Source organism: Pundamilia nyererei, unplaced genomic scaffold, assembly GCF_000239375.1.
Source record: "Pundamilia nyererei isolate P.nyererei 1_Seehausen unplaced genomic scaffold, PunNye1.0 scaffold00002, whole genome shotgun sequence".
NCBI lineage: Eukaryota > Metazoa > Chordata > Actinopteri > Cichliformes > Cichlidae > Pundamilia > Pundamilia nyererei.
The window spans coordinates 33422-47040 of NW_005187403.1; the positions used below are offsets into that span (position 1 = coordinate 33422).

General features: G+C 37.2%; 1 protein-coding gene across 4 annotated transcripts in view; it reads left to right on the top strand.

Moving 5' to 3' along the window:
* The window catches only part of cnnm3 (cyclin and CBS domain divalent metal cation transport mediator 3), a 38584-nt gene extending 25758 nt beyond the window's left edge, over window positions 1-12826 (top strand). For 2 of the 4 annotated variants that reach the window (XM_005719996.1, XM_013909882.1), the window contains exons 8-11: window positions 445-541; window positions 2319-2449; window positions 4202-4328; window positions 8448-12826. In XM_005719996.1, the coding sequence (XP_005720053.1) occupies window positions 445-541; window positions 2319-2449; window positions 4202-4328; window positions 8448-8506 (414 nt within the window). In that variant the 3' untranslated portion in view covers window positions 8507-12826. Of the gene's footprint in view, window positions 1-444; window positions 542-2318; window positions 2450-4201; window positions 4329-4533; window positions 4606-6297; window positions 6997-8447 lie in introns of those variants that run through there. The other 2 variants (XM_013909886.1, XM_013909887.1) reach the window with 2 other exon arrangements.
* Window positions 12827-13619: the final 793 nt, after the last annotated feature.

The following is a 13619-nucleotide window of genomic DNA, read 5'->3' on the forward strand; positions in this document are numbered from 1 at the left end:
CCGCCGCCATCTTCTCGCCCTCTTGCTCGGAGCGTGTTTCATATGTCTTACTCTCAAGTCGCGTTTCTAAGCTTCGGCCTGGGGCTCGTCCCTTCTTATTTTTATCTCCGCTCATTATTCTTAAAGGGAAAATCGCTTTTAATGAATTATATTCTTGAATTGCGGATTATTTTAACTATCGATGCAGGAGCTCCTGTTTATGCTGCTACTCTCGCCACCATGACACCGGAAGTCCATGTGTGAATAATTTTAAGGACATTCTTGTGAGTTTATTGTATACGTTTTCTCTTGTTTCCAAAAACAATGGTAAATGGTAAATGACCTGCATTTGTATAGCGCTTTTCTAGTCCCTAAGGACCCCAAAGCGCTTCACACTACATTCAGTCATTCACCCATTCACACACACATTCATTGTGTGCATGTTTCTTGTTTGCTCCTTGTCAGGGCCGCGTTGAAGTGGAGATTGGCAAAGAGGGGCTGAAATTTGAAAATGGAGCATTTACATACTATGGCGTGTCTGCTTTGACGCTGCCATCTTCAGGTGAGTTTACAAAACACAGAATTGCTTCACAATGCAGGGACAATTCACCCGAAGACTGATCATACAGATTTCTGGGGATTTAAATGCATCATCATGTTTGTTAAGATTGTGTATACTTCATGAATTAAAATTAAAAGCCATATTTAAAAAGTTAAGATTACAGTGTAGTTTTAACACTCACAATAAAACTATTTACAAATTTTATTAAATTGTTTTAAGTAAGATAAACAGGGCAATTTCACAGCATTCCTGTAGAATACTAAAACTATTACATATACAGTAATGTACTTTACATTATATTAATGCATTTCAAAGCGCGCGCGTGTGTCACTCCGAATGGCCTGGAAAATTGTGTATTAAGCACTGAGAATCCTGATAATTATTTAGAGATATTGTATTCAAGAGTTTCATTTCACCACTAGACTTCCAGCTGTAAGTAAGAATATGTCTTATTATTTTCATTGGTAAATAAAATCCACAAATCATCTCCACAATTTTAAAAGCCTGAAGTGACATCTTTCATGTCACATTTTTGTCTGACCCCTAAAACATTTTACAACCTACAGAAAATACTGCAAATAAAATCACACTGAGCTGCTGGAGCAGTTAAATGTTGTTTTTGCATACATAGTAGACAACAGATATTAATAAATCACGTTAGGGCTAGGTTTATATGCTAAGTCATAAAAAATAAGAAAACAAATTGAGCAGGATAAATTAAAATCAGCCAAAATGTCCTGTTTTACATGCATGGAAGTTTTAAAGAAGTTCTTGGAGTTTATATTTATGCCTGGAATTTAACCCCATAGCATTCATTTTCATATCAGCTAGGTTATAAAAGACTTCATGCATATAATGGTCATTTTAGGTATTCCCTTTAGGTTTGACCACATAGTATTATAATTATAACAATGTTTCTGTTTTAATCTAGTAAATGACCTTATTGCTCATTTTAAATGATTTATATTTTTGTTTGATAAATGACCAAAATAATTGCCTAATTTTAAATAAAGGCTGATAAATTCTTAGTCCTTGAATAAGCCATAGACTTGTATGCTCAGTGACATTGTTCTTTCAGTTGAATCAGGACCTTCCAAATATGGGAAGAGATTTTGAGCAGGAGTGACTCAAAACATTAATGGAGCCCATATGTAACATTTACAGTATCTGTAGCATGTTAGTTAAATCCTAGTTGAAGACATTAGAAATAGCAATTTAAAGGCACCTAACAAAAATTATGTGAATTACAGTTTAAAGCTAAACTAGTTGGTTGTAAGTGGGACCAAATTTTGTTACCTTTTTATTATTTACCTCTCATTTTATTTATACCAAGATTAAAACCTTAACTGTGATTTAAGTACATTAAAATTACATTATTTAATGGTCACTAAACCACATAAATTTCCAATCATAAGCTACTGTTTCAAGTTAGCATTTTTCTCTTAATAATTCTCTCCATAGCAAGGTTTGAAGAAATTAGATTTAAACTTTATCATATAAACGTACATATTAGTTAATTGATTTTTTACACATTCTTCATAATAATTATAATACTTGTTCCAAGGGTTTGTCAGTCGCTTCAGTCACACCTCAAAATTTTATCTTCAAACCAGTTAAGCATACAATAAGCTAAAAGTAATGATTTCTACTAAATCATAATGCTGTGTTTCAGTGTGTTTTCATAACAATGAGTTGGTGACAATAAGAAGACAAAAGAGCTCAAATTTGCAATGCTCCAGATAAGGTGCAGGCTGTGTGTATGATTGTGCAATTTCAGTGCACCAGTCTCCGGTGTCAACTCAGCGTCACTCTCCCAGGGATCCTTTTGAGTCAGCAGAAGCCACAAGCCCGTCCAGCTATTGCCCCGACTACACCGTCCGAGCTCTCACGGACCTCCAGCTCATACGAGTTTGTATATGTGTCTTTTCTCTTGGAAAGTATTCATCCATAACAAAGACTATTCGTAAGCATTAAAAAGTTTTAATTTAATCTGTATTGGTTAGTAAAGCGTATCATAGACAACAAACTGATAATACAGTTACAGAAATATAAAGAATATAACAGTTTGACAGAGCCTACAATAATACAGAGAAAACCCCAACAATCAGATAATCCCGATGAGCAAGCTTTTGGTGACAGTGGGAATCCAGCCCTAACTAAGTCATGCACTTCTATGCTCGACAACGTTGGGCAAGTTACTTTGAAAAAGTAATTAATTATAGTTACTAGTTACTACTTCAAAAAAGTAACCGAGTTAGTAATTGAGTTACAAGATTATAAAAGTAATTAATTACTTGCAAAGTAACTAATGCGTTACTTTAAAAAAAAATGTTTAACCCACTGGGGTCCAGGGTATAATTGGCCATTTTTAACTACTTTTGATTTCCCCTCTACAGTTCACCTAAAAACTATTTACTTGCCTTGTTCAGTATCATCCTTTTTAGCACAACCTCACATGTCTGAATTTACAGTTATGTTTTTATTTTGATATACTGTATTAACACAATTGATCTAAAATCAGACAAAACATAAAATCCGAGTAGAAAAAGTTATGTTTTACTGTAACAACCACAAACATGTTTATTGAATCATATTTCATAACTTTAAATGCAATTATAAATTGTCAATTTTAAAATCATATGCAAAAGTTTTGCAAACAACAAAGTTATTTGCAGCCGTTTACCTTTTACCCCCTTTTTTAAAATAACCATTTCAAACTATTTACAGAACAATCAGCTGTTCTGCATTCAATAAGATGCCACACAAATTATTTGTGCCACTCCAAAAAAATTATTTCTAAGGTGACTGCTGTCTCCAGGTAGAACCTGGAGACAGCAGTCACCTCATTGTTCTGACACAACACAATACTATCCACAACACCTAACTACACAAGACAACACATTAACTACAGACTCCAAATATGCTGAACGTCACAAATCTCTCACATCTCAAAACTCGCTCTCTCTCTCTTTTTCTGAGAGTGCTTGCTAGCGCTGTCCTTAGACATTAAACGTGACAAAACTATTGAGGAAAAAACGCCACGAATTTATTGTTTATCATGACTCTGGTTTTACGTGGTCTATCAACACAATTTAAAAACTGGTATATATCACCTTGTTGGTTTGTCATCTTGAAGTGGTCATGTGATTGGCTTACCACGACTACTTTATTCTTCCTCAGTCAAACAGCAGCACTCAAGCGATTGTTTTGCCCCCTTAGCTACAGGTGTTGTGCCAAAAAGTGATCGTTGGGCAGAAAGTGATTGCCGTCCGCGCAGCTGCTAAAAGCTGTAGTGCCCAGATTACTTACAGTTACTTCCGTGCAACTGATAAAAGATGTGGTAAGCTGAAGACAGCATCTGTTTGTTGAAAAATAGTAAGGCGACCGCACCGCATTTTCTTGTTAGTAACGGTAACCGCGTTGTAACGATAGAAATGGTAATTAGTTAGATTACTCGCTACTGGAAAAAAGTAACGCCGTTAGTAACTCGGTTACTATTATCCCATTATCGGTTACTTGTAATGCCGTTATTCCCATCACTGATGCTTGACTACTGTAATTCATGATTATGAGGTTGTCCTAAAAACTCCCTAAAAACCTTTCATTTTATCCAAAACCCTGCAGCGACATTACTAACTTGTGTGTACGTGTGTTTTGCAGGTGACACGTCTACAGTATCTCAACGCTCTCATGGCGTCACGCGCTGGCCAGAGTCCAGATCCACCTGAGATCAAGATTTTGCCGAACAGTCAGACCAAGCTGCTCAATGACAGAAACACCACGCAAGGTAGCTTTGTTCAAAATGATGTCTGACTTGCCGGGTGTGCTGCCCCATCGACTACAAAGCTTTGTTTTCCAGACGCCTTTTGTAAACGTTTATAGGAATGTGCATTCCTTTTTGCCTTCAGCTGAACTAAATTAATTTTTTCTCTTTCTCTTTCTTTTCCCTCCTTGCACGCCTCCATGTGTCCTCTCTGCTCTGGCCTGTCCAGAGTTCCCTGTAAACTTTTCATTCTTTGATACCATTGAGAACTACTGTTAACACTTTTGTTTTGTTGCATGAGGTAAATGAAATGCAGCCTGTCACTGACTGTGTCCATTTCTGGTTTCTGGAACCATCTCACTTCTCCCAGTTTTACTGTAGTTAGCTGAGTCTCTTTGAATCTGCATGGCTGTTCTACTGAATTGATGCCCTTCACAAAGCTAATGACAGGAATCTGGGTGTATATAAAAACATAGGCGACAAATGGTGATGAATTGTGTCCTCTGGCATCCAAAATGTAGGTCTACACTTTACAATAGAGAACTTAGGTGAAAACTGTTTGTTTTAACCTGATATATTTCCCAATAATGTGCCTTTATGGATAATGCCCACTGTGTCCTCTCAGTTCAATTAACTTCAATTCAATTTTATTTTATACTTTCAGTTCACAACGTCTGATGTACGTGAGTACTGTCAGATAATGACTGTGATGTTAGAGAGCTTCAGTAATTCAGCAGTCCACTATAAGCAAAGCACTCAGTCATGGTGGGGAGGAACAGTATCCTTTTTAATAGGAAAAGACATGTGAGAACCAGGTTCTCCAGGTCAGTTAGGTTCTATGTAAGCGATTTCTTGATTCAACTGCTCAGTTAGCAATCCTGCCTAGGTGTTAAAGTGGAGCTTTCTAATTTGGCTAAACATGAAAGGCATGAGTTCTAGCACAGTGCCATGTGGAACTCCACGACTGGTTAATGTGTGGAAGGAACACACCTTGTTTACATGAACAAATTGGATGAGATAAATATAACTCAGACTGCCACAGTGAACCATCTTCATTGTACAGATTCCAGAAAAAGAAGAATCGCTCAGAACGGATTATACTGACATCAAAAGCACCCTGCAGCTGCAGATTGCTGTTTCAAATCACAGCTCTAGAAAGGGGGAATATATCAGAGTTAAATAAAGCAAAATTATTCTTTGAGAATAATATTAAACCCCTCCCCCCAAAAAGGCTTATATTTTCAAAAAAAAAGGTTAAAAGGTACAATATATGTTAGACTGTAAATTTGAAACTGCATAAAATAAAATAAAAAGAAAAGAACTAAAAAGATCAATATTATGTGATAAATTAACAGCTCTAACCTCATGTCAATCCCATATTGTGTTTCAGAGAGATCTCTCCTAATTGAGCATGTTAGCCAGCTAGCATTTGGATGTTTCCTTTGTGTCTTGGTGTGGAATAAAAACTCTGTGGAGCCTCCAATATGATCTCTGTCCAACATGAGAGGAACTTGTAGATCTGTCCAGAAACAGTACTGTGCAAATATTTCAGGCAGGTGTGAAAAAATGCTGTAAACAGAGAATTTAGAAAATTCTACACAAATAGGGATGCAGCTGCTTCAGGATAGCAATTCAATGCACCTTCAAAACAGCAGGTACACTAGGTACACTTGCACACAGTTTTTAAAGGAACTCTGCTAGTAGGTTGTTCCAAACATCTTGGAGAACTAACCACATATCTTCTCTGGATGTCTGTTTCCTCAGATCCTTCTGTCTCTTCATGTAATCCTAACACGCTTGATGATGTTGAGATGCTGAAGATGGTTCTTAATGACTTTGTCTGTATGTTTGGGGTCGTTGTCCTGCTGCAGAATAAATTTGGGGCCAATTATATGCCTACCTGATGGTATTGCATGATGGATAAGTATCTGACTGTGTTTTTCAGCACTAAGAACACCATTAATCCTTACCAAATCTCTAACTCCATTTGCAGAAATGCAGCCCTAAACCTTCAACCAACATCCATGATGCTTCACTGTTGCGTGCAGACAATAATTATTGTACCACTCTCCAGCCCTTTGACGAACAAGCTGCCTTCTGCTACAGCCAAATATTTAAAATTTTGACTCATAGGTCAAAAGTCTAGAGCATGTGCTGCCATTTTTCTGCACCCCATTTCCTATGTTTCCGTGCATAATTGAGTCGCTTGGCCTTGCAGCCAAAAAGCCATACCTCCAACTTGGAAACAACTCTTCCATGAAGACCACTTCTGGCCGGACCTGGGTGGGTGTACCTGGGTCCCACTGGTTTATGTCAGTTCTGAGCTGAAGGCACTGCTGAACATCTTCCAATTTCGAAGAGTAATAAGCTTGATGTGTCTTTTATCTGCTGCACTGTTTCCTTGGCCATCTACTGAGTCTACAATACTCAACGTTGCCCGTTTCTCTGTGCTTCTTCAAAAGAGCTTGAACAGCACATCTTGAAACCCCAGTTTGCTTTGAAATCTTTGTCTGGGAGAAACCTTGCTGGTGCAAGGTCTTGTGGTTCTGCTCAATATTGCCATGACATGAAATGGTCTTTCACAACCTCACCTTGGTAGCAGAGATTGGCTGTTCCATATAATAATTGCTGATGGTTTGAAGGCAAAAGGTGGTAATACCAAATATTGATTTGATTTAGATTTTTATTTTGTTCTCTCACTTTGTTTATTTTTATCAATTTACAAAATACAATCATTATTCATATTTCTGAAAGCATTCTTTACAGCATTTTTTTTCACACCTGGCTAAAACTTTTGCAGAGTACTGTGTTTTTCTTTTAAACAGTCATGGTTCTGACTTCTCTGTGAGCCATGTAAAAACAAAACACATGGGCAGTAAATGAAACTGAGGTGACATGGCCACGTTGATTGGCATTACTGATGTCGTTGGCTGATATATTTAATGTATTATCACATCAGTTTTGTGATGGCTTAAGAAGTCTGTGTACCCCTGGCACAAGGATGGAAAAATAATCACCTGGGGAAAAAACCCCAAATATCATTAGCAGCTATTGATCATTGGTATTGCTATTGTAAAATTGGTATCTAACGCACAGTCGCTGGAGACTACAGCATGACCAAAATTATTTTTGCAGCCTTGTGTAATTAACTAGAAATTTCATTGCTTTTGAAATGGTTGCTTTAACAATGGGGACCAGGTGTGTAGCCACTCGCAGTCAGTTACCATCTTCAGAGCGACTTTGGTGCCCCAAAATGGTGATAAAGCAACAACAGAGACTCGACAACTCGACCTTGTAAACTTGATAACAGATTGTTGGACAACAATTTCAAATCTTTTACCATCATACATACACAGAATTAACTCATTACATTTATAGACTGGTCACAATCTCATAGATCTTAAACTGAAGTTCAAAAACTTCTGCACAAATAGGGATGCAGCTGCTGCAGGACAGCCATTTAATGCAGTTACCTGGTAACCACTGATTTGCTTATTGCTTCATTTGTTTTTGGTTTCCATCCTGTTTTTGCTCCAGTGTGACTGAGTCATCCGTGAAACCGTGACCACAGTCATTTAAAGTTTTTATTAGAAAGGAGGCAAAACATAACAACAGGAGAAAATGTGTTAGTCTATTATTAGCAAAAATTAATTTCAAACTTAACGGAGACCCGTCATATGCCTATTGGAGGACTTGTTACATCACCATAAGTGTACTAAAAAAGACAAAAGATGGCACTAAAGTGATGACAAAGTCTGTGCTCCTGAGAAAAGCTGTACTTGAAAATATTTTTGAGTTGAATGTCATCATTTTGGCCCATGATATATCTCCAAAATGAATACAGCATACAAACTATTGTTAGTTATTTTATGTAAAATATAATACAGAGGGAAAGCGTGAGTGTATTTATAGACAAAGAACAACTCTTTCCTAATCACTGGCTTTTCTTCATCAATCGTGCTATCTTTCATGTCTTGAGGCAGACTATTGTTTCCTATTTTTATTCCCCTGCCATCATCTTTTAATCCCCTCTTCATATTACTGTAACACCCCACCCACCCCCACCTTAAACCCCCTGAGTGGGTTTACATAAGTGTGATGATGTGACCCCTTACTCATCCTAGCTCTCCTGTCATTGGTCAGATTCCACAGGTGGCACCAGAGCCCAGAAGAGCTCCCCAGAAGATGAGGCTCACGGGTAGTGCAGTTTCTGTCAGCCTGTTGTTTGGGGGGGAAGCCCTCCTCCAACCAAGTAGAGATTGGTTTTGTTTTTTTTTATATCATTGTTTGTAATTATTGATAAATCATCTATGGCTGGAACCTAGTTATTGGACAAGACTGGAGTGGAAGTGCTTTTTGTCTTTTATGTACATCTACTGTTCACACTGTTCATTTCCACCCACATTCCTTTATGTGCTTACTATTGGAATTATTATTTTATGCAATTTTTAATAACTTTGGACTATGTGTGTGCATGTTTATGTATATACAAATAAAAATGTGGTATAGCAGGAAAAAGTATATGGATCCTTTGGAATGACCTTGTTTCTATTGGGATTCATTATAAAGTGTCATCTGATCATCTTCTTTGCCAGAAGCGCAATGTGCTTCAATCAGCAATACAAAACTGTGTGTCTGAAAGAAGAGCTTCCTGTAGCTGCAGGTCAAACTTGCACTGAATTATGGAAAACTCTTTCCCTGCATTTTTTTTGTTGTTGTTATTTTAAAAACTGGGCTGATACAAAATGCAAATATCTCCAAAGGGTTCCATTGCTGTTTCTTGCCCTTGAGTATACATTTTAATCTGGTGGTGCCTTACTTCCAGATTGAGCCTTCTGTACTAAACTTGTTTTGCCATTCCTTACTTGCGTGTGCGTGCGTGCGTGCATCCCTTTGAGACATTAAAAACACTCGATAGTGGGTTCTAAGCAGATTTGCACCTTACATTTGTGCACTGTGGAAGATGTTAAACTATTTGGTGAGATGCGAGGTACGTCCGAATTTTTTCAATTCATTTAACATTGATGCCATACTGTGTGTGTGTGTGTGTGTGTGTGTGTGTGCGCGCGCGTCTTTGATCTTTCAGTCGCTCATGGATGGTTTTCTAGGGTCTGGTTCTACTACCATAGACCTTGGATCTGTAGCAAAGATTTCTTGAAGCTTGACTGATTTTTCACAAATTCTGGATATAATGTTTTGTCAGGGTAGAAAACATGGCTAAAACAGCACCGGCCTTTTGAAAGAATTCTAGAAACATTTTGTTCAGTATAGGGGTTAACAGTGTAGACCCGTAGAGCTCAGGTGCTGTTGATTGTTACTATATACATAGAAGTGACTGACCTTTCTGCTAGTTTATCCCGTTGTTCTCTTTTTTTCCCCCCCCCAAACTGGCAAGTCAAATTGAAACATGCCTTACTGTGAGACAAAATACAGTGTGGTTTCTCCAAAAAAAAAAGAATATAAGGACAGAACTATAATTCAATATGAAACTGAGGATGAAAAGATGCAAAAGGATTTCCAAATTGACATCACAAGCTGATAAACTGTTATTTGACATATCTTTTATTACTTCACATCACACATTCACCATAAAGACTCTGACATGATGGAATGGAGATTTGATAGTCTAAGAGAGGGAATTTTATTTGGCACCCCACAGTTAGACATCTTACAGTGTTACTGTTTAAAGGGACCTTAACACAAGACTAAACACCTGTTAGTGTTAATAATGTTTGAGACCTTTGTCGACATCAAGATTAGAGTGCACTGATTTCTATAGCCTTTCTGCTGTGATTGGTTATTATGCCTTCAGGCATGTGTGATTGAGTATGTGTGATAAATTCAGAGAAAAGGACTATAGAAATTCAACCAATATAGAGGTCCTTGCATGACGTCTAGCAAAAGGCCAACAGCACACCTAACAGGGGTTCTTTTTTCCCGACAAATTCTGATTGGTCGAAGAATCGGCTTTTACAGAAAGACTGCCACTACAGACTTTACCATAAAGGGGAAGAAATCCAGAAAGTATCAAAACTAAAAAAATACTAATGAGATGCATAGACATTTATATGAACAAATTATATATATCCAAATATAGACAATTTTGAGGGGTTTTTTTAGGTTGTTATTTTTCCCCCACTCAGTCTCTAAACAAAACTCCAGACTCGTGGTTTGTACTTGTACTTTGACTTTTGATACTTTGTACTTCTGCTCCAAACTTTAGGTTGCAGCTTTTTAAGTCTCACCTACTTAGCTGCTATTACCAGGCCAAGGAGGTGAGACTATGTTGTTATCTTTTGCATCTCTGCAGGCTTAATTCAGAAACATTGAGTACTGAAAGAGCTAGAGATTTTTGTTGAATTCTTTTTAAAGATTGGTGTAACTTATGTGACCATACAATGCCTTTAGATAAACAAAAACATCCATCATGTCTAAAAGGACCTGTGGAAACACCAGTTGGAACAATAGACCGTATAGATGATATGGAATTGAGACAGATCACATTACTACCTTGTCAATCACTCTAACATTTTGACTCTAATGGAGACCGTAATTCTCTTTTTATAGGACTTGAAACCATAAAAGGAGACCATAAAGTCATCAGGAAAAGCAAGATTTAATATAAAGTTGTGCAATCAGATCTGTGACACAGAAATGGGACATGTTTCTATTGTTGCTGTTCCTAGTGTTCCTTAAGTAAGTTCTAATATACATGCTGTGATGCTTCTACGAGTAGGTCTGCTTTTCATAAGTCATGTAAACTTAAGACTTATGAAAAGCAGACCTACTTAAACTTAAGAGCATACAGTAAGCAGCACAGCACAGAGCACTGTGGTTAAGTAGAGGGTCTGCTCCCTGCACTGTTCCCAGTGTGTCGTCTAATCCTTGCAACTGGAAATCAGATTGGCACTGAAAGGGTGAATGTGGTGAAATGTTGTTTCTAATATTGTTTAACTGCAGTTCCCCTGTAGTTAATGTGTGTTAATGTGTGTGTGTGTGTCCGTATGAGTTCAACGCAGTATGTCACCTGTAGACCATGAAAAACATCCAGTCTGCACTGTAGTATTCATTATCCAGTATGCTGACAGTTTAAAATACATTTGAAATGTCTGTCAGTCATTGTTGCATGTGTGTAAACATGTGAGAAAGGTCAGAAGTGGCTTCTAAATAATCCCTGTGTTGATGATAAAATATTAATGATAACAAGGAAGGACAGGAAGAGTCAGTCTTATAATGGAAAGCTTTCACTGCATTATTAAATAAATGGAACTAGATGAAACAAAGCAGTGGGATATAAAACATCTTATTCTTCATTGTAGGACCTATTATCTCATTCATAGAGGAAATTAACTCAAAGCAAATACAGTTTTGTGAGGTGATGGAAAGTGAATTGGCAATGGCCAAACTTATGAGGTGAATTGTCAGAAAATCAAAATGAATCAGTGAAAGCACAAACGGGTACAGGTTCATCTTATGTTTATATGACAATCACAGTTGAGATGAAAGAGTTCCAAAAAAGGCCCAGCAATCTTTAGTTTGGGAATGGCTGCTATATTGTATAAGGTAGATTTTAAAATCTAAATCTAACCCTTAAAGGATAATTCTAGTTAATTTCAACCTAGCTTACATCCCAGTAATTTGGCTCAATGGCTCATGCTAACTTTACCTTGTCAACTCCATTGTAGAGGTGGCAGTGTGAGAAGTTGCACAAGAAGTCAGCAAAGTTGTTTCTTTACATTGTGTTGATGACTATAACCGATTTTTAGAAACTGTTTTAAATTACAGACATTTAACTCATTTTAAATGTCTCCTTTCAATTTTTCAGATGCACGGGTGCCAACTTAACCTGAGAATTCATGGCCCATTAAGCCATTTCAATAGGAAACACACCATGTTAATCATTACATAATCAACCTAGTGTATTTCCCACATTGGTGTGCAGGGTTGCTTAGGAGTCGGCGCTGTCAGCTGTGACACAGTGTGTTTCTTTGTGTTTCAGATCCATGTATGTTAGATTCAGTCTGTGCACATGTATGCGTTATTATTCAAGTGTATTGCCATATTCCAGCAGAATCCCAGATTCCCTGATAATGGGATTGTGAGTAAATATTTTTTTCAGCAGTTTGCTCATTTTTTGTTCTAAAAAAGTTGATTTCTATCAAAAGATTGAATGTAAAAAGATAATCCTGATTTTGTGCGACTTGGGCAGTTTGCTGATGTTAAGAATGATGTATTACTAAATGACTACTTGGAGTATAAATCTAGGAAATATTTTATAGGTAATCAGTCTTAGTTTCCAGGTACAATACTGTTACCAGACGAGTTATTGAGAATTAAATAGTTCTCGCTCTCTCTCGCTCGCTCGCTCACTCTGTTACATTTGTATAGAACTTCTAAAGTTATTTTTGATGGTTTGTTTTTTCTGGAATGCTGCCAGTATTGGGTATATTGGGACTCCATTGAATTTAACACTTTCAATAATTTCTTAGGAAATAAAGTCAATCCTGTTCTGAACATGTTAATTATGATTGCTTTTTCTTTTCATACGCAGCATATGACATGACGTGAGATCGCTGACATGAGGTTTTTATACTGACATAGTGCAAATAAAGATCAAATAAAGCAGTTTGCTTGAAACAACAACTTGGAACCTGAACAAAACATTTTCAGTTTCTAGTGTGGTGTTGTCAACACCAGCCTAAACATGCCTGACGGTGTTCTCTGGATAAATCCCGTACTCTACCTGAATCTTGGCCAGAGCTCAGTGTTTTACTGTAGTTAAACAGAAGATGGCAGCATCTGTGTTGTAATGAGCGGAATTTTAGCAAGAGACAAGTGTATCAATCTGTCAGAAATATATGCAGACACCAGTATATGTTAGGGCAGCTAAAGGAAGCAGAATTGGATAAGCAGAAGACGAATGGAGGGAGGGAGCTGTGTAATGAGATGCATGCAGGTGATAAGAATCAAAGACAATGAGGAAAGTAAAACTGAAGGCAAGATACTGGAGACAGGTATCTACTAAAATAAAATAGGAAGCGAGAATAGCTAAACAGGAAATGAGACAAGAATTTAAGGGGAATTGACAGATGAGAAAGGGCAAGAAACTGAGGGAACAAACTAAACTGAAACATAATTCGTGAAAGGAAATATATTAAGTTGAAAAGATAAACACAAAGAAAACTAAGAATTAAACATATTATTCAGTAAGCAAGACATGAGAGCACAAAACCTCAAAATGCTGGGTCAAAGACCTCTGATCATCACACTCCTTTCTGGCTGAAAAATGTAAAATATTATTATTACTTATTATTG